Here is a 19,861-nt window from a genome sequence, read left to right as displayed (position 1 = left end):
CCCAAGAGTAGAACCTCTCAGCATTCTAATGTAAGCAAACCCTTTGCCTGAATGTGTCAAGGTTAGGAATGAGAAATTTGTAATACCCATTTCTAGTAGAAACTGCTGCTCAGCATCTGTACCTGGACTGTGTACTGCAGGTGAACTGGGATTGACCATACGAGCTATGAAATTGGATGTGTGTATGCGTGGAGAAAGAGTAATTAACATTTTTTTATTTATGAAGACTTTTAAATTTCATAATTTAGGCAGTTGTTGCTTTGTTACAGTTTAGCAAAACACACACAAAAAATTATTGAGAATCATTCTTATCTTTAAGATTCTTGTCTTTATCATCCATAATCTTGACCTCTTTGACTACGATCTTTAAAAGAAAACAAAAATAAGTTGGGGCTTCATCTTTCCTGAAGCATTGCTGGTTTGTAAGTTTAAGTATCTGACTAATTGCAAATGCAAGGCTTAACTCAGCAGTGGATCTTACGCCCAGCAGACAATGGCAGAGCATGTACTTCCAGTGTGGCATCGCTTGTTAACATTGTGCGCTGTGGATCAGTCTCTGAACGTCCCAATAAAATATTCTTTTTGGATTCGTATTGGTAGGTCCTGCTAAAAAGATGAGCTCCAGATAAAATACCTTTCTGGCACAAGTTTGCTTTCGTAGCACATCTTGTGTGGAAGATCCTGTCTCTTTGCTGGAGCCAGCCAGTGTGATGGCAGAGTTGGTCTTGTCTGTCTTCCGTGCCAGCTGTAATAACCCAAAGCTGTGTAGCAGTGTTTGTCTGGCTTGCACACGTGGTAGTTGGCTCCACTTCATCGCAGAACATTGACAGAACTCTGGGTCACACTTCCAGCCTTAGCTTGTATGCTTGTGAGGAAAAATATCATGGACTTTAGCTCCCAAACCAGGAAATGGAGTCGTGAAATAAGACTTGGCTTAATGCTACTTTGGGTTTCTGAGAAAATGACACTGTCTGATGACTTCAGGCCTTCAGTCTGGGCTCAGGCATCTGTTTACATCCTCATTTGTAAAAATGTCGTTGCCGCGTTCTGATACTTGGGGTTTTCTTAGGTTTAAGTTAGAAAGGTTTCAAAACTTGCATTTCATTAACTCAGCAGTTTGTGTGGCAAGCGAGAAGAGATCAAGTGATGTTAATGGTTCCTTCACTTTTCTCCATTGTGATTTTTGTGAAATTACAGAACCATGAAGTATTTCAGGTTGCTTAGGAGGCTTTAGTCTGTCAGTTTTAGTTGGTGCTAGTCTTTCTAGTAATATTGGAAGTGAGATTCCACTGATCTGGTAAGAGGACAGTAGTGCATTATATGCACCTTAGATAATACTTTTTAAAAAAAAAAAAATTAAATTTGCTGTTTAGTTTTTTAAAGTGAAGTTATTTTTTTTAAAGAAATAATGCATGTACCTTTTATAATTCTTGTTTTTTCCGGTAGGAAATAGTTCTAATGGTAACCCTTACAGAACTTATCTCAGGGTTTCCCAGCGTGAGTCCTAGATTCAATTGCAAACTCCTGATTTCAAAAATAGATCATTTGTGAGGGATTTGTCTTAACAAAGTAACGGCCAGTTACTTGAAAGATGTTGCAATATCTGAGTCCGGGTAAGGAAGTCTGAGAGTTGTGATTGAACCAGGACATCATTTTAAACATAAAAGTAGAGAGAGACAGATGTAATGGCTGGACAAGTCCTTACATGCATTATTGTAATATAAGTATAAATTACATGTATTCATACATTTGTTTTCCATTGGAAAAGGTGTTTCCATATGTAGTGTAACAAGCCACGCTTAATGTTTTTGTGCTTTTTCAAATGCTTATGCTGTGAGCACTTTTTTTTTAGGATATTAACTCTTTGATGTGAGCTGCAAGTCTGGAGTAGAGCTTGCAGTACAAACGAGATGCCCACCTTAACAGGTTGCCAAGGTGCCAGCTGTGCCTTAAACTGTGGTGGGTCTGACAACTTTCTGGCGGCAGGGCAGGGAGTGAGGATGGATAATGTGTACCGTTCCAAGGACTGACTGACTCCATTTACAGCTTTAAGATTCTGAGGAAAATGGAAACCAAGGAGTGTGTGTGGATGGAAGCAAGAGTTGACAAATGCCTTCAGTGTATTGGTGAGAAGCAGGCTTTTGTGCTGCCAGAACTCGTAAGCAACTGTAGGGGCTAGTTGCCAGTGGAGCTCTGCTTTGCTGTTCTCTCTTAACACGTTTTTCTTTTACTCTGATGATTATGTTCTACCTATAGCTCACCGTATAGTGATCCAACTCCTTTGGCCCGATTCCCGGGGGTTTCGGTGTACCTGCGCTGGCAGTGACGATGCTGCGGTGCACTGCCGTGCTGTTAAGAGCACACCTTCAGTCGTGTTCTGGGCTTCTGCATAAACTGGTGGAAAAAGGAATGTGGCTGTATTGCAGTGGTGGGCCTAATTAACCGAAATACCCAGTTGGGTATTGGAAACTGAGGAAGCTACTTTAAGCCTTTGCAAATACTGTTTAGCCTTACTGTTATAGCCCTGGAGGCAGAATCAGATCTGTTGCTTGCTGTCCTTGCCCTCTTCCTCTGCAGTTGCGAACAGTTAACCAAGACTGACTAACTGCAGAATGTCAGAATTCACTCTTCAGGCAAAGTAAATCCTGAGAGAAAATCATCTCGTGCTTCTGGACTTGTGGCATGCTCTCTCCCTTTTGTTCTGAAATGCTGCAGTGCTGTATATCTCTGGATTTGTGTCTCTCTGGTTTTTAGACAAGGGTGTCAAGAAATTTAAGTGGAACTTCGTTACTACTTTGGTAGAGGATCAGGTCTCCGAATTGGCTACAATTTCCAAACATAAAGCTCTGCGTGTTGGCTGACCTTACCTATTGGAAAGACTAAGTGCTGTCTGTTTTTATGCTGTGCTTTTACAAAGGCCTGAGAAGGTGTTAATGTGATGTGAAGGGGATCAGGTGGTATGTAGGTGCCTTGTAGAAGTTAAGAAACAATTTCTTTCACTATTGGAGCAAATGCTAAATGGAGCTAAGAAATGTTGAGGAGACTCTTGGTGTTAGGAAAGAAACGGATACGGGGAGTTTGAAAGCTTCAGGTTCTGTAAGGTGTGCTTGTGGTTTGCTTTGTGCTGGCTGCTTTCTAGGACTTTCCAAGAACCTCAGTTCCTCCTTCATAGCCAACCATGGTGAGAAACTTGTGAACTAACTTTGCCCTTGTAAATCAAGCTGCTGATAGGGAATTTTCAGGTTGTTACAGGGAGAAAAATTCAAGCTTTTCAGCAGTAACAGAGTATAAGATTTTTTTTTTTTAGAGGTACTTAGAGATTAGCAGATTTAGTCTAATCCTAGTAAAATCAGAGGTGTAAAGTAGGGTACTAAGTATATATACAAGTATCCTCTTTAAATTTGAAGAGGATAGATGAGGTGGTACTGCTGCAGAACCTGAATCTGCTTTGATTTCTGGGACAAAAAAAATAGATGTATGCAGCTCATGGCTACAGGTATGTCTATTTTCTGTTTGAGGTGGAGAAAAAAAAGATCTGTCTGGGTGATGTTTTGAGTAGGAGAGTGATAACTGGTCAACAGTGGGACTGTGTTAACCTGCTTAACTTGACATGTGTCCCAGGAGATCTCTCATGTTTGGTGTGCTGAAGAACCACTAGATTTGCTAATATGTTTACTGATATAATTGTCATTCTAACTTATGTTAGTTTAGTGTAAGCATAATTTTTAGCTTCTTCAAAGAAAACTCGGTCTCTTCTTTAATTTCTTCATCACTGGCATTTGTAAGAGCTGTCTGACTAAGACTGGCAAAGCATCCTTAATCCTTAAAAATGTTGTGTCAGCATGTGGTATTCAGTGACTCACAAGGCTAACCGTATTATGGCTGGTGCAGGAAGGAAAAAAGGTAAAGTTTAAAATGAAAAGGCTTGTGTTTGTCATTAGAAATTGATCTTTATAATAATCTTCCATGAGTGTTTAATAGTTGTAATCAAGTAGGAGAAATTTTGGTAGGAAAGCAATGAAATGTGCATTGTTTTTATCTGGCAAAGGGTTTTACTGGAGCATTTCTGAGAATAGGGGTGTTGGTTTTTTCCCTTTCAGTTGATGCTGATGAGATAAAACGACTAGGAAAGAGATTCAAGAAGCTTGATTTGGACAACTCTGGTTCTTTGAGCGTGGAAGAGTTCATGTCTTTACCTGAATTGCAACAGAACCCATTGGTACAGCGAGTAATAGACATATTTGACACGGATGGAAATGGAGAAGTGGACTTCAAAGGTAAGACACAGTGCTTTGTGACAGGTGGTGGCATTTTATCGGAATACCTGGAGCCTTGGAATTCAAATTTTGCTTCAGCTGAGAAAGGAGGGGTGAAGAAAACTTGTTAATCAAAACACTGTGCTAATTCCTAGTGAAACTGAATACCGGTAAAACTGGTTTCTCTGGCGCATGATGGCAATGCACTCCTGAATGAAATGCTTAAAAGAGCAGATTATTTAGTAATAGCTTTCCAGGTTGTGCTGATTTAGCACTGCTCATTAAGTGTCACTAATTCAGACCCTCAATTGTGGTGCTATTCTTAGGCTGAAGGGACTAAGACAAAAATGGGATAGACTAAGAGGTGTGTCTGTGCAAAAATTGTATTTATCCAAATGTTATGTGATCTCTTTTGGAGCATTTTGAAAATAGTTTCGTAAATAGTGAAAGTGGTCCAAATTTCTCTGTTGATACTTCCTTTACAGGATTCTTTTTCTCATCTTAGGTAGACAATTCAAGTGAAAAAAGTTTTGATTTAGTACATTGCTCCAAAATTTTATACTTATTTTAAATATTCATGATTAAAAGGGCCAGCAGGCTAAAGGTCCTCATTACCAGTTTGTGTTAAAACAGTCACTGACCCTTAGAAGTGATAAGGTCTGTAACTTATGTTCAAGGTAATACTTATTATCTCTTACAGCTCATGACTAGAAAAGGTTGATCAGTTTCTGTTGAGATTTTTTTTTTCAAAAGTTACTGACTCTCCTTTATATTGACAGACCGACATTTTAAATAAAATGTTAACGTCCAAAAGCTACTAACCTTTACAAAACCCTTTAAATTTCTGTAGGGAGAACTGCAGTGTAACTGGAATATTGAGATTTTGAGACTTTCTTGGTCAGTTTCCAAAGCACAAAACATTGTATATAACTGTCCAAAATTGCCTTGTGAAAAATAGGCAGTGAGGAAAGATGGTGTGCATTGTATGTGACACTGAGCTGTGACTAATATAATTACCAAGAGCTGTTCCTCTTGAGGGGAACAGGAAGTTGTCACAACCAGTTTTGTGTAGTAGAATGATGCTGCTGCAGTAAGTGACAGTGAATGCTGCTGTTGTGGTCTGGCCAAGTGTAATTCATTTAATTTCGTTATTTCTGTCTCGGAGGGAAGCTCAAAGGAAAGGTTTTAAATTGAAAGAGAGTATGTTTAGATTGGACGTAAGGAAGAAGTTCTTCACTCTGAGAGTGGTGAGAACAGGTTCCTCACAGACGTTGTGGCTGCCCCATCCCTGGGAGTGTTCAAGGCCAGGTTGGATGTGGCTTTGGGCAACCTGGTGTAGTGGAGGGTGTACCTGCCCATGTAAGGGGAGTTGAAACTAGATGATCCTTAAGGTCCCTTCCAACCATAGCCATTCCATGGTTCTATGACAAGGAAAATTACTGGTGCGAGGAATTTCGCATTCTTTTGTTGAAAGACCTAAACATTTTTTTGTTTTGTTTTTTTTTAGCTTAATCTTTAAGCATAGTGGTAAAAAAAAAAAAGTTATCAGTAAAGAATTTTGTTAATAAGTCATGTAAAAATTCTTGATGTAATTTCAGAAAACTTGTTGAAACGGTGGTGGCCTTTCAGCCTGTATTGCTGTACCTGTGTGTTATCTCTGTGCCGGAGTTTAGGTTGCAGCTTTGTACTCTTGTCGTTTTTACTATCCAGAGCTCCAGGGAGTCCACTTACAGAAGCTCGTGCAGAAACATCACTGGCCAGGGGTTTATGTTTTTGGCAATTCGAGAGTTTGCTTGTAAGATAATGACTTCATTGTTAAATACTGTAAATTTTCTTTTTACTCTATTTCTTATAGGAAAATGTATTTTTTTTTTTTAGAGCACTTTTCAGTTTGATGTAGTTCTTGCTTCAAATTGAGAAACCAATCTGGAGAGGAGCTGTACAGTTCAACTCCCCAGTTCTAAAGTTATCTCCAGTTACTGGAGTAGCTTTAGTAGAGATCTCGATGGAGTTCTATATCCGATTCCGGCAGGAGTCTATTTCAGAATTACTTAAATACCGGTGTGAACAAGTCTGTTCAGTGAGTGCAGTGCTGGAAACGAAGTACTTACTGCTAAAGAACATAAAGTATCAAAGTATGTGGACCTTTAGGTGTCACAAGGTAGAAAACATTTTAAAAGATTTTTAGGGTAATTTAGATTGGTTTTGCAATTTCTAAAAATTTCTGAATGTTGATTTCTTTGGTTTATTAAAAAATACACTTTTTCGTAAATGCTTTTTCTTGTATTCTTTAGAATTTATAGAAGGAGTCTCCCAGTTCAGTGTCAAAGGAGATAAGGAACAGAAGTTGAGGTGTAAGTATCTTTATTTTCCTTAACAAAAAGTTTTTTGATTCTCAAAATTATACTTCTGTTAGGTAACACTGAGAAATCAGCAAATTCTTTTAAAAAGTGGGAAATCATGAAGGTAGAGTGTAAGCTTTGGCACACACTGTCATTTGTGTGAAGAATTTGCCTGCACTGTGTTTTGTGGGCAATGTTTGAGAAGGTTGCCTTCTGAGTATCTTCAGTTGCTTCCCACTTAAAAAAAAAAAAGTAATTCATGTAAAGATACTTAGTTCACAAAACTGCATAGCAATGTGCATTGCTTTATGGGAGCATAAGAATAATATTCCATTTTTTGCTACTACAGTAGAACAGCACTAAATTCTTGTTTTGAGAACACCATCTCAGGAACACAACATGACTTTCGGAGTGGGGAAGGGATAGGTTCAGTCATGGATGTAGCTTTCAGTAAGATATAGGTTTAAAAAAGCAATCTGCTGTACTGAAATGTTTAAAAAATAAGTTCAGTCTTAATGCCAAATTGCTTGCAGCAAAGTAGCCAGGTGGGATTTTGATTTATCTGTTTCCTGGAAGGTTGTAATTTTTTCTGCCTGCAAACGAGCTGCTACCTGAGCGCTTTACTTGTGGCGGTGAAGATTTTCCAGTTCAGTGTTTACAGAGTTCTTTTACTGCTCGTGCTACACAGTCTCGAGTGATGTTTGTAGAGTGAGTTTTTTATTTTAAATTGGATAGTAGCACCACTCATTGTATTGTTTCTGATATTCTGTGGTTTTCAGAATGAAGCTGAAAGGCTGCTAGAAATCTCACTTAAAACACTGTATTTTTCTCTGTTTGTGCAGGATTGTGTCATCACTTATTGTTAATACAAAGTACATTAAGCGTATTGCTCTTTTCCAACCATGGTTGTTACCAAAAGTTTTACATGTATAATATATATTTATTTTTGTTCTGCAGTTGCTTTTCGCATTTACGATATGGACAAAGATGGTTATATCTCAAATGGAGAGCTCTTCCAGGTGCTGAAGATGATGGTTGGGAACAATCTCAAAGACACTCAGTTACAGCAAATTGTAGATAAAACCATAATTAACGCAGATAAGGATGGTGATGGAAGAATATCCTTTGAAGAATTCTGTGCTGTAAGTAACCTCTAAAGAAAACTTTGATAATTTGGAATTTTAAAAAGGAGGAAAAAGGTAAACATTATAAAGGATAAGGTTATAAAAGAATGTTTTTTCTGACCTCACAACAGTTGCCCTTTGACACAGCTTTCTTATGGGTGGTATTTATTAGTTGTCTTACGACTTCCAGTAGAGCAACGTGTTTTATGACAGACGAGCAAGTCAGGAATCTGTTCCTTCAGGATACAGACCTCCCATTGCATCTAGCGTGCCTGAAGAAGATCGCTTCATTCAGAGCACAGCAACTTTTACAAAGTAATTTTCTGGGTCGTTTTATGACATACTGAACACAAGACCAGTCTTAATTATTTTTGTATATAGACAAAAACGCTAGCCTGAAATGAAGACACATGTTGGATTCCAGTCTCATGCTGGCAGAAGACAGCAGCTTTAAGGATGAGTTGTGAATGACTGGTTTGTCAGAGGAGGCTGGTTTTCCCTGTTCTCAATAGTTAAATTTGATTTAAAAAGTTGGTTTAAGTGTCTCTAGCTGCTTAATAGAGTACACTGAGTGAAAAAAAAGTCAAGGCACGGTGGGTGGGTGTGTACAGCCTGCTGGGGGGCGGGGGAAATGCTGCAAACCACCTGAAAGCTGTAAAACCAGAGTACGTCATCGTGACGCTTTTTGAAAGAGAGATCTGCTGTCAGAGGTGTGTGTCACAGGGGTGAACTTCAGGTTAATCTCCAGTCTCTAAACCAGGTGTCTGCTCCAGATGTCTCCTCCCTTTTAGAGAGGTTTATCTTTGCAGTGAGAGCCCTGGGGAGATTGCCACCATCTGCAGAACAGGGGGATTTGGTGTCAGTTGCAGGGAGAGTAACCCCTCAAGGCTGCTTTGGAAAAGGCACGGTTAAAAACTTGGGGTTTTACTGAACAGAATGCTTGAATGTAGCACTTGAGACTTGAAATGGTTGATTTTTCACCCATGTTGTATATTTGTTTAATTAGCTGACAGCAAGTTTTAAATTCTTTCTTTCTTTAAAAAAAAAAAGTGAGTGACAGATAAAAATGTGAATGTTTGAAAAATCACAATAGTGAGTATTTACACATGAATTTTAAGTGGTGCATTAATGAACACACACCTGGGTGGCACAGTTTGAGTCAACAGGCACTCAAGTGTTGCTTTTGTTTCCTGCTCTTTGAATTTACAACTTCAGTTCAAACATAACTTGTTCATACTCAGATCGATGCAAGTTCTGAAAAAGGGGGGGGGGAAAATCTGCCCTCCCCCAAAAACTACTCAAGCATAAAGGTTCTGTTGTCTGCATGCTTGTGGGGTTTTTGGTGGGCTGCTTTTTTTTTTGAGTTTAGCTATTTTTGTGGCATCCTGTGAAAACGTGTGGTCATCTTCAAAGAACTCAGAATGAACTGCAGCCTGCAAACATCTAGATTAGTGAAATACCAGTTTATTTCTTGCACTGGGCTGTTATCCTCTATCTGTCCATCAAATATGATGTTGCCCTTTCTTCTCTTTTGTCCTTGGGCTTCTGCCCAGACTTCCTGTCTTCTACTACTGTTTGATTTGCCTCTACCTTTCTTTTAATTTCTTCAGTTTTTGTTGACCTCCTGACAAGGCACTTTTCATTCCTACGATCTCTTCTTGTCCTCTTGTTCTTGCATTTTACTTTCTTTGAATTCTGTGCCATCTATTTACAAAAATACGACTTCTTTTGTGGCATTTGGCCTTTAAATTTTATTTCTGCGTTACAAAACGTTCCTCTGACAAGGCACCTTTCCGTTCCTTTCCCTGTGCATGAATCGTACGCCTTTGGACACTGGTGATTGTTTTTTGGGTGCATGCAGTTTTCTTAGAAATCCTGCAGCCCTTCTTGAGATCCTTTGCTTCTCAGTTATGGGGTGTTTTGGAGGTGAAGTTAGCACTTCATTTAACATGCTGAAACAGAACACAAGGTCAAAATATGAGATGGGAGAGGAATGCCAAAATGGTGTAATTTGTAATGTTTTTTTAGGCCCTTCAGTGTGTACATCGTACTACCATAATTGCTTCAGTTCATACATAATTCATTCGTGTATCTCACGTCCTTGTGAAATGTAAATTAGTTTGGAGAGGCCGGGGAAGTACAGTGATTACGATCGACCTGAACACATCTTCTGAACAAAGCGTGTTCTTCGTATCTTGCTGACTTCCAATTCTCATGTTTCTGAACATTTATTTTTCTCCCAGGTTGTAGGAGGCCTAGATATCCACAAAAAGATGGTCGTAGACGTGTGACTCTGTAGGGCACCACCCAACACTTTTGCTTTCTTCTCCATCTCTGAAGATCTGCTCAAGACGTCCAGCAATGCTCTCTGTGTATTTAAATGGAAGTATTTTTCTCTGTGAAGCCACATTTTCCAACATGAGCCTCATGAAGCCAACTAAGTGTTATTGAACTTTTATTCTCTCAATAACTCAGTGTAGCACTTTAAAGTCTGAAGGACAGCAAAGATGGAAAGAGCATATCAGTGTGGTGGAGAAAGGGAAGGGGTTGGCTTTTTAATTTATTTTTCTTCATCTTTTATAACAAGGAAATATCTATCTATATATATATGTGTGTGTGTATTTATATATAGATATATACGTAGCTTTCTATATGTAGTAGCTAGGTGGGCTTTAATTTAATATACTTGATTCAGAAACAAAACTAGAGTACAAAGTGCCAAGCAGAATATTAACAGTTCAATATATGGATATACATCCTTACTTTTATTTCACACAGTTTTATATATATAGTAGAAGAATGTAAAATTTTAACTGGGTGTTAGGTCAACTCTTTTCCTTTTCCTGTGACTGTTCAGATGTTTCTATATATTGACTGGCTGACAAAGCATTGCTTCTTATTAATTCACCTTAATTAACGTTTTTTGTAACACAGGAGACTAAGTTTATTTATACCTGTTAATATATTACCAGGGACTGTGTCTCTTTGCTAAATAACTTAGTACAGTTTGACTTAATACGAGAATATAGTTTAATGCTGCTGCCAAGCACTCGCCCTCGTGCGCATACAGCAACTGCAGAATGCTTTGATGGCCGCTAGATTCCGCCACCTCGGAACTGGGAGCAGTTACAGCTGTCCTGAAGTTAAAGCAAACCTGCTGCTCTGGACTCATTTTAGACCCAGCTGCTCGAGGTGGTAGGTGCATTCATTATTTCCTCTGGCGCTTAGCTTAACGGAACTAGGATCGACGCAACCGCGCAGGATTCCCGTCTAGTTATTTCATACGGCACGTAGATGATGAAACGTTCTTGCCATTCAAATTCAGTTGTCCCAACCATGGTAGGTTTCCCCTCTGCGTTTAAAGAGTACTGCAGGTAGCATAAATAACTGGTAATATTTTATATATATATGTATATAGGATTCATACAGGGGAAAATCTTGTAAACCTATGCCATAGAGGAGGAAAACTTCACACTATCTAAATTTATACCTCTTGTGGTTCTCCAGTCCTTTGCCTGGAGAATTTTTTTCTTTTCTAGATTTGTCCATATCATAATTTGTAACGGATGGTAACTTGATATATTTGTGTGATATAAAAGTAGCGAGCCATGTTTTACAACTCTATATCATCCCTTCCCTTTTCTGCAATGGTACTATTGGCTGGAAGAAAAACATTTGCTAGATTTTTTTAGGACAGTACATCTTTCCTGTATAGTAGTTTTTTCTATTAAAAAACATTGTTTTATAATCAGCAGTGGAAAGTGCAGGTTGTCTGAACCTACTTCAGTCGAGCACCTGTCTGCCATGGCTGTTCCTTCAACTGAGTGCTGCACATCATGGGCTCTGTCTGTGAGAGAGAAATCCAGGTGCTTGGTGTCCTTGCATGACATGAAGTTTTGCATGTAGATCGATTTGAAATGTTCCTCTTGTTTACATAATTTGCATAATTTAAAAGATAATGTTGCCAAACTTTGGTAAATGTTAATGTTCAAAAAGAAAAATCTCCACTACATGTAACTTTTTTCTTCCTCTGGATCAGTACGTGGCTTATAATCCCAGCCAGTGGTTGTATCTGTTCCAGTGTCAACTGCCATGTGCTCTGCTTCAAGGGGGAACTAGTCTTTTGTGAATTTTTTGTACATAAGTATTTGTTACAAACATTTTAGCAAATGCTTTCAATTTCTCTTACTTGCTTGTGCATATCTTGGCTGGCATTATAGAAATTAGTGCTACTGTTATTTCCTTAGGGGGATTGGAAGGGGAGGGATGAGGTGGTTTTTTTTTTTTTTAGTTTGTGTGGGGAAAAATGATTTACGTTGAATGTTTAGTTTTTCCTCTGCATGCTACATCATATGTTGTGGGAACTATAAGAACCTTCATACTATATGAATACAAAATAAAATATTTGAACCTTGGCTGGGTGCTTCAGTATTTACCTCGACCTTTCTTGTTCAACTTCAGGCAGCTCTGCACCCTGCTCTGAAGAAAAGAAAACTTGCCGTTCACAATTTTTTGTCATCTCTTCAATTCCAAACGTTTATTGAAAAACTGTACAGGGTGCGGTATTCCCCTGAACACTTCCAGGCTTCATTTCAGTGTTCCAAGACCACTTAACGTATTTTTCTCTCAAAGACACATCTGGGTTCTCTTGGCTACATGTCCAAATCAGGTAAAATACCTTGTTTTAAATCCTACTAAATTCAGAATGATTGTAGAAGGTGGTTTAACAAACAAACAATAAAAACCCCTAACCTTAATGTAGGTGGAGAAGGAAAGGCAGCTTCTTTCTCAAGGAAAGGTCTGAGAGCTTGTGAGTGAAAACAATCCTCCCTGCAGCAGGTGTGTCCTTTACAGAAACTGTTTGCTGTTGCTCTCTGTGTTCTCTGGGCCTTCTGCACGCTGTCCTCTCCCTTTCTGCTGCCGTTGGTAGGTATCGGTGTGCACCTGCTTGAGGATACTGGTTAGATTGCTTTCGTGTGTCCTGGCCTCCCTCCCCTCATCTTTCAAGCTAATTGAGGTAAATGACGTAAGTAACCAACGAACAGAAACTGTGCTAATCAGGCAGGTGCACAGTTTTACCTGGAGGTGCTCAAAAGGGACACTCTCCCTTTTATAGCTCAGACAGCTGAGAGCTGTACCTGTACGTAACTCTGAGTCTTACATCTCTTGGCAATTGAAGCCTTGAATGAATTTGGCTAGAATAATAATAATAATCCCATACTACAAAGTGCTGCACTGGAAACTCAGACATTGAGAGAAATACTTACTCAATTTCCCAGTGTTTTTATAATCTCAGTTCAGTTTTTGGTTTTGTTCACAAACCCAAACTGAATTATGGTGCAAGAGGCTTGGCAACAAGTTTGGCTGGCAGGGTCAGGAGAAGAGGGCCACGTGTAAGTCAAACTGGGACTGTGGCTGGGCTCTATGTCATCTCTCTCTGCTCTGTTGCATGCATGTAGCATTTTAAGGAGAGACAGCACTCTGCAGTTGTCAGTGCTCTGGTACAGGGGCAGGTACTTAATCTGGCACCTCTCAGCTTCACTGGGCTAATCAGTCATGAGAGAATAAAAAAATAAAATCATATAAGTGCAGATTCTAGGATTAAGCTCAATATGCTGTTTACCTCTTTGTTTTCTTACCCTTTTTGTGTGGTATGTTCACATATCACATAGTAGAAGAGGTTCGTTGGGCAGCCTGCCATTGACCTTTGCATTTTAGGTTGACTCTTCCTTTTTCAAGGAAGATACTGGTCCATGATGCGTGGCTATCAACATGTAACTGTGCTGGTTCCTTTAGGCTCAAAACATTAAACTCAAGGTTTTCAGAAGTGCTGAGAGCAGTCTCTTAATACTTGGATGTTTAGATAGTCGGTAATGAAGCATGTTTTTGTTTGAGGTTAAGTTTAAGTAAAATCAGGTACCTGTACTTCTGACATAGACACAGCCAATTTAAAATAACTTTTAATGACTGTACACAAGTGTCAGGTGTGTTCAAATCAGATGGTATGTCTGAAGGAAATCAGACTCCACAAACAGTCCTGCTTTTCTTCTGGGCTTCCAAATTAAGCAGAAGACCGAGCACCAGGCCTCTTGTGCGTACAGAAACCACAACTCCCAGCCCCAGTCCTTAGTGGTGCAGCTGTGCTGCAGCTCAGAATCTTTCAGCTGCTCTGCTGGCCACTGCCCGAATATTGCCATAAACTTTTGAAGGAGGACTTCCTGCAGAAGAAACCACAAATTCAGTCAAAATAGCCCCTCAGGGAACACTGTAGCTAAAGCAAAAAGCAGAAAATCTTCCTTCTGCACCATGGAGAGAGGTTTGGACCCAGAAACAAAGCCCTGGGCTCCCTGCTGCTTCCCCAAACCATCTTGTAAAGGCAACAAGACAATTCCCAGCAAGGTACCTGCTCCGAATGCAGGTGTGGACACCCCAGGGCAGAAGGCAAGACGCACAGAAAGCAGTTTCTCAGACTGCAAGATGTATTTATTTGTAATGGAGAAGATAACAGGACTGACTTACCTAAAATTAGATTGCAAATAGCTGTTCGTGCCATTTTAATGTTCTGAAAAGATCCCAAAATATGAATTTTCCTGTAAAAAGCAGTCAAAGTAGCATTAGTTAATGGGAAAAAACCCTCCCTGTGATTATGTAGTCAATAGAACATGTAACTTGGAACTGAGAGATGAACATGGAATTTGAGATGGGTTTACTACTTCCTTTTCCACATTTGTAATTAAAAAAGCCCCAAACACTCCCAAATCAGAAAACCTACAACATAGACCCTGCACTCTTCTAAATCCTATATAAAATAATCTACAATTCCCAAGTTTAAGTGTAGCAGATTTACGAGGAAAACATTGCTGTGGGGTTGGTGGGTTCAGCTTTGATGATTCATAAGAAGGAACTCTTGCGCTGTGTAGCATCGCTCTGTTCTAGGTGTGCTGGTCATCCTCCTTAAAAGGTCAACCAAATACTCAAAGAGGTAACGTTCATTAAAAATAAGACTTAAATCACTTGTCTTACTCCTGCTCTACAACAGTTTCAAAAAATCCCATCTTTGTTCCTGGAAGAGGACATGGATGAATTTAGGGACTGTGCTTGGCCGAGGATGCAGGAAGTCAGTACTTACGCGTCAGCAAGAACTATCCGCGTCCTGGTTACGTTTTCTATGGTGAATTTTGTTTTCCCGCCTTTCCCTGCTATCCTCCCTATTGCTCGGGACAGATGATCTCCTTTCAAAGGTTTGACTAAAACAAGAATAACACACTCAGTAACAGCAGAGCGGTGTGTATTTCTGTAACGCTTCCCGTGTTCAAGTCACTGGAAACACCTTAAGTAATACAAAAGCAACTTTACTACAGGTGAAATACATACAAGCATCTGTATTCACATCCAGTGGTACGTGACCATGGGCATCAGAGGAATTCTCACAGAGAACTGCCATGGAAGAAGGCATTCTCTTTGTTACAGGGCGATTAAGATTGATGGAAGAAACAGAGCCAGCGTGCACACGATTAACACCAGTAGAAATGAAATCGATCACATGTAGATGCTGCTCTCCTTGGAGAGCTTGCTCCAAGGAGTCCCAGTAACGTGAAATAAGTGTTTCTGTTGCTTGTTTCCCACCCTTTGCTGTCAGGATAACGGGAGGAACAAAGCCCAGTCCAGTTTAAAAATCTAGAGGATGCATTCCCCAAAATACTCTGCGTCACCTTTAAGTTTAAAATGCCGTGACAAGAAAAATCCAATCAACCTGATAAAGTGACATGCTTTTAAGGATGAAGTTTGGGGGGTTTTGTTGGGACAGCTTACAGAAATGACAACCCTTTCAAGCCACCTGTACGGAGACAATAACTGTACGTATTGGCATGAAGGTTCTCCTGATCCCTGAGGGTAAGTGACATGAGTGGAGCAGGGGGAAAAGAAAAAATGACAAAAAATACATTTGCAGATGGTACGCACGACTACTTGAATACCACAACAAAAACTACTTACCATCTGTAACTTCAAATGATTCTAGGAAAAGATCATCTAATCTGATGAGAGCAAGAGCATCCTAAAATATGAAGAAATTAGTTATCAGCACAAGTGTTGCAGCATCATGAGAGTTGCAAACTTACGTTTTCTTTACGTGTACAAACAGATGACATCATTAGTATTTCCCCACCTGACATGAAACAAGGGTCTGCTCAAGTTAGATCAGCTGTTTTTCCAACAGCAATACAAGCGTTTATTTCTGTGCAGAGAACCCTATGAACGCTTAGACCCTCCCCACTCACCACAGGCCCACCTATCTGAGCCAAGCCTGTGGCAACCAGCAGCCTGTACAATGCTGCAAAAAGTGGTTTTGTTTCTTGGAGTAAATTCTGAGTTTTGAACAGGCTGATGGTTACTGACTGGGACTGAGCAAAATGAACAGTCTCTACATATGCAGAGCACCTCAGAGCCAGACAGAATATAATTTCCTGCTTCCCTTTCACATGCCACTAAGTATTTCCTCCATTTCATTATTTTACTTCTGTTTGGAGGTTACCTTTTTATTCTCCATTAGCTTAAGAAATTAGACTTCCACTCCTGTCACAATCTCAAACATTTATTTCTAGAAAACCACCTAAAGATTTTTCTTTTTTTCTTACTATAATTTGCAGAGGGGCCAAAGTCTGCACGCAAGCAAATTCAAGCACTCTCACAATTGAGCAGTTGGAGGACTCACCTCTACTTGAAACCCAAGTATAAATGCTTTCACAAAATCAGCTGCTTTTGTTAGAGCACTGAGATCCTTTGTCTCCTGACAAGTCTGAAAGACAAGAAGTTATGTTTGCAAATCAAGACCATGCAAATAGGATCAGGACTTGGGAAATCTAAGAGATGAAGGCTAACCATCAAAAAGCCACATTCAGGTAACGCTCCTATATTGTGTTTTACTGAAAGACCCAAGTGATGAACTTAGTGCTTCCTCATAATGTTGACCCTCAACCACAAGAATGCACCAACTACCAGAGCCTGGGTTTGGAGGGGAGGAAGGGACCTCAAAGATCATCTAGTTCCAACCCCCCTGCCATGGGCAGGGACACCCACCACGACAACAGGTTGCTCAAAGCCTCATCCAACCTGGCCTTGAACACTCCCAGGGATGGGACACCCACAGCTTCTCTGGGCAACCTGTTCTAGTGCCTCACCACCCTCTGAGTGAAAAATTTCTTCCTTATATCCAATCTAAATCTGCCCTCTTTCAGTTTAAATCCATTGCCCCTTGTCCTATCACTACACGCCCTTGTAAAAAGTCCCTCTCCAGCTTTCCTGTAGGCCCCTTTAAGTACTGGAAGGCTGCAATAAGATCACCCGGAAGCCTTCTCTTCTCCAGGCTGAACAGCCCCAACTCTCTCAGCCTGTCTCCATAGCAGAGGTGTTCCAGCCCTTGGACCATCTTTGTGGCCCTCCTCTGGACCCGCTCCAGCAGCTCCATGTCCTTCTTGTGCTGGGGACTCCAGAGCTGAACACAGTATTCCAGGTGGGGTCTCACAAGAGCAGAGTAGAGGGGCAGAATCCCCTCCCTCAACCTGCTGGCCATGCTGCTTTGGATGCAGCCCAGGACACAGCTGGCTTTCTGGGCTGCCAGCGCACACTGCCGGCTCATGTTGAGATTTTTTATTAAAAAAAAAAAACAAACGACCAAACAAAAAACAACCAAAGAAAACAAAACAAAAAAACCACAACAAACTAAACTGCAACACAGAACAGCAGAATAAAAAGGAAGGATGGCAGGAGACAGCTTGGGGAGATAAATTTATTCTAACAACAACTTCCTAAAGATGTTTTAGCGGGTGATTAGAAACATGGACAGGCTCAATAAAACACATGGGACCAGAGAAAAAAGATATTCGGAACAGGAACGAATCGACCTGACACATTAGCAAGTGTTGAAGTGTTCAAGTTTTATACTCCTCCCTCCCCACCCCCTGCATCAGCAGAGGCCACAGGATTTGCTTCCAGGGGGCATTTTTTTCAGCTCGTGTTCGAAAACAAGGCCAAAGCATTCCTCTGCTACCAGTGGAAAAGTTTGTGCCCATCTGCCTTTACTGATCCTAACAGGGACAACTTAGACAGGAGCAGTCTTTGAAGCTGTAAGAAAAGCAAAGCAGGAAACAATAATTAAGGAAGATAATTATGTTAATGTCTGGAATACATCAAAGGTATTCTGAAATGCCATTGACAGCTCCCACGCCACGTGGAAGAAATGACAGAAACTCATTTCAAAGTTTTCAGTTGTTTTAGACTCAAGATAGATACGGGCAAAATTCAGTCAGCTTCATCAAGAAGAAAACTATCTGCTCTTCTTTGATTCCATATCAAAGAGCCATGTTAAAGTCCCAGGTTTCTCCCCTGCACCGTTATGCAGTGGAATTGCAAAAGCTCCTGCTCTGCCCCACCTCCTCCTTCAAGTTAGGAAGTGCAAATAAGGGATACTTCTGTCACTGCTCCTCCAGTTGCTACCCTTGAACTTGTGGTAAATTTCCAGGTTAGGCAGCAAAATCACTGCTGGCGTCTGTATTTTCACTGTTACGTGATAAAATCTCATACATCAACACTGCTAACACAGTAACTTGTACATCAAAGGCACAGCACAGCTTGGGACATACACTTAAAAACAGGCAGCCTGAATATTCCTGAGAAAGAATAAAAATGAAGAATGAGCACCTACAGGATTTGCAATTCCAGGCTGGTATCTGCGCCCTGAGCTATTTCAGTGCAAACCATTAAAGAAAAATCACAAGCTATGAAACTACAGGCCCTTATCTTCTGCCACAGCCAGAAGACATCAGAAGATTCGGTGGCCCCCGCAAAAGACACCGTTAGCTCAAAATTGTCACATGTAAGTACTTAGTAGCCTTAAATATCTGGAAAACACTGGATTCCAAAGTCATATCTGGCAAGTAGAATCATAGAATGGTTTGGGTTGGAAGGGACCTCAAAGATCATCTAGTTCCAACCCCCCTGCCATGGGCAGGGAAACCCTCCACTACACCAGGTTGCCCAAAGCCTCATCCAACCTGACCTTGAACACTTCCAGGGATGGGGCATCTACAACTTCTCTGGGCAACCTGTTGCACTGCCTCACCACCCTCTGAGTGAAAAATTTCTTCCTTATGTCTAACCTAAATCTGCCCTCTTTCAGTTTAAATCCATTACCCCTTGTCCTATCACTATATACCTTTGTAAAAAGTCCCTCTCCAGCTTTCCTGTAGGCCCCTTTAGGTACTGGAAGGCTGCTATAAGATCCTAGACTAAGATTTTTCCTTAATTCTCAAATACATAATTTTCTCCTGTAAAAACTTAGAAAAATCCCAAACCCACCGCCTTACGCTGGCTCCTTCCCCGAGAGATTAACACATTTAAATTTTACGTGAAATAGCTTCCTGATTCTAAACTGACAGATTTTGATTGCCAGCGAGAGTTTTCTGGTGAGGCGAACCTACGCGGCTGCCATTTTTTCCGGGGGATTTAGCACACTTCCCTCGTCCTTAACAACACGGCACGGGAACACCGAGGAGGAGAAGCAGCGAATTTCCGGCTATAAGCTGGGAAAGCAGGAGCAGGAGCTCGCTCTACCTTGATTTCCACGTTCCTCGTTTTCAAATTGAACCTGATTTGAAGCTGCAAGTGCTCCACGATGGGCGTGTAGATTTTCATCCAGTTCTCCTTCAGCGGGGTGTACCTGTTGGCCGGCACCGGCACCTTCCTCACCTCGCCTCTGCCGACCTGCCGGGAGAGAGGGCGCTGAGGCGCGGGCAGCCGGGAACCGGCTTCCCCGCCGCGGGAGCTCCGGCCCCGCGGCCCCGGGCGCTCGGTTTCTGCCGGCACCGCGACCGGCTGCGGCTGTTTCCGCGCCCCGCGTACCCCGAGCGCCTCGGCGGACACCGGCGGGAAGGCCGGCCTCTTGCTAGGCCGCGGCTCCGCCGTGTCCATGGCGGCCCCCGCCGCCGCCGGCGGCTCCTCCGCGGCCGCCCGCCGCTTCCTGCGGCTCCGCTTGGACAAGACGCTGGTGAAGCCGCCTTCGCCCGCCGCCGCCGTCTCGGTCTCCATGGCGACCACGGGCGGGGAGGCCGTTAAGAGAGGCGCGCGCTCCCACCGGCACCCC

At 41.3% G+C, this 19,861-nt stretch overlaps 2 protein-coding genes across 3 annotated transcripts in view; one reads left to right on the top strand and one right to left on the bottom strand.

Annotated features, from left to right (window-relative positions):
- PPP3R1 (protein phosphatase 3 regulatory subunit B, alpha) overlaps positions 1 to 12,137 on the top strand; it is a 41,421-nt gene extending 29,284 nt beyond the window's left edge. For both annotated transcript variants that reach the window (XM_086631877.1, XM_086631876.1), the window contains 4 exons: positions 4,101 to 4,277; positions 6,551 to 6,610; positions 7,556 to 7,740; positions 9,966 to 12,137. In XM_086631877.1, the coding sequence (XP_086488003.1) occupies positions 4,101 to 4,277; positions 6,551 to 6,610; positions 7,556 to 7,740; positions 9,966 to 10,013 (470 nt within the window). In that variant the 3' untranslated portion in view covers positions 10,014 to 12,137. The remainder of the gene's footprint in view (positions 1 to 4,100; positions 4,278 to 6,550; positions 6,611 to 7,555; positions 7,741 to 9,965) is intronic.
- A 1,511-nt stretch (positions 12,138 to 13,648) lies between these two features.
- Positions 13,649 to 19,806, bottom strand: PNO1 (partner of NOB1 homolog). The gene is made up of 7 exons (XM_086631096.1): positions 19,621 to 19,806; positions 19,333 to 19,482; positions 16,436 to 16,519; positions 15,718 to 15,778; positions 14,852 to 14,969; positions 14,242 to 14,312; positions 13,649 to 13,940 (listed from the first exon to the last, which is right to left on the bottom strand). The coding sequence occupies exons 1-7, from the start codon at positions 19,804 to 19,806 to the stop codon at positions 13,873 to 13,875; spliced, it is 738 nt and encodes a 245-aa protein (XP_086487222.1). The 3' UTR covers positions 13,649 to 13,872.
- Positions 19,807 to 19,861: the final 55 nt, after the last annotated feature.

This window comes from Tauraco erythrolophus, chromosome 2 (assembly GCF_009769465.1).
Source record: "Tauraco erythrolophus isolate bTauEry1 chromosome 2, bTauEry1.pri, whole genome shotgun sequence".
NCBI lineage: Eukaryota > Metazoa > Chordata > Aves > Musophagiformes > Musophagidae > Tauraco > Tauraco erythrolophus.
Note: the sequence above shows the minus strand (reverse complement) of the source record. Positions and strands in the feature narration are given on the sequence as shown.

Coding starts and splice junctions, on each gene's coding strand:
- PNO1 (XM_086631096.1), bottom strand. CDS start 19,806: ATGGAGACCGAGACGGCGGCGGCGGGCGAAGGCGGCTTCACCAGCGTC. Junction 19,483..19,620: donor TGTCCGCCGAGGCGCTCGGG/GTACGCGGGGCG, acceptor CTCTCCCGGCAG/GTCGGCAGAGGCGAGGTGAG. Junction 15,779..16,435: donor TACTTGGGTTTCAAGTAGAG/GTGAGTCCTCCA, acceptor TTCATATTTTAG/GATGCTCTTGCTCTCATCAG.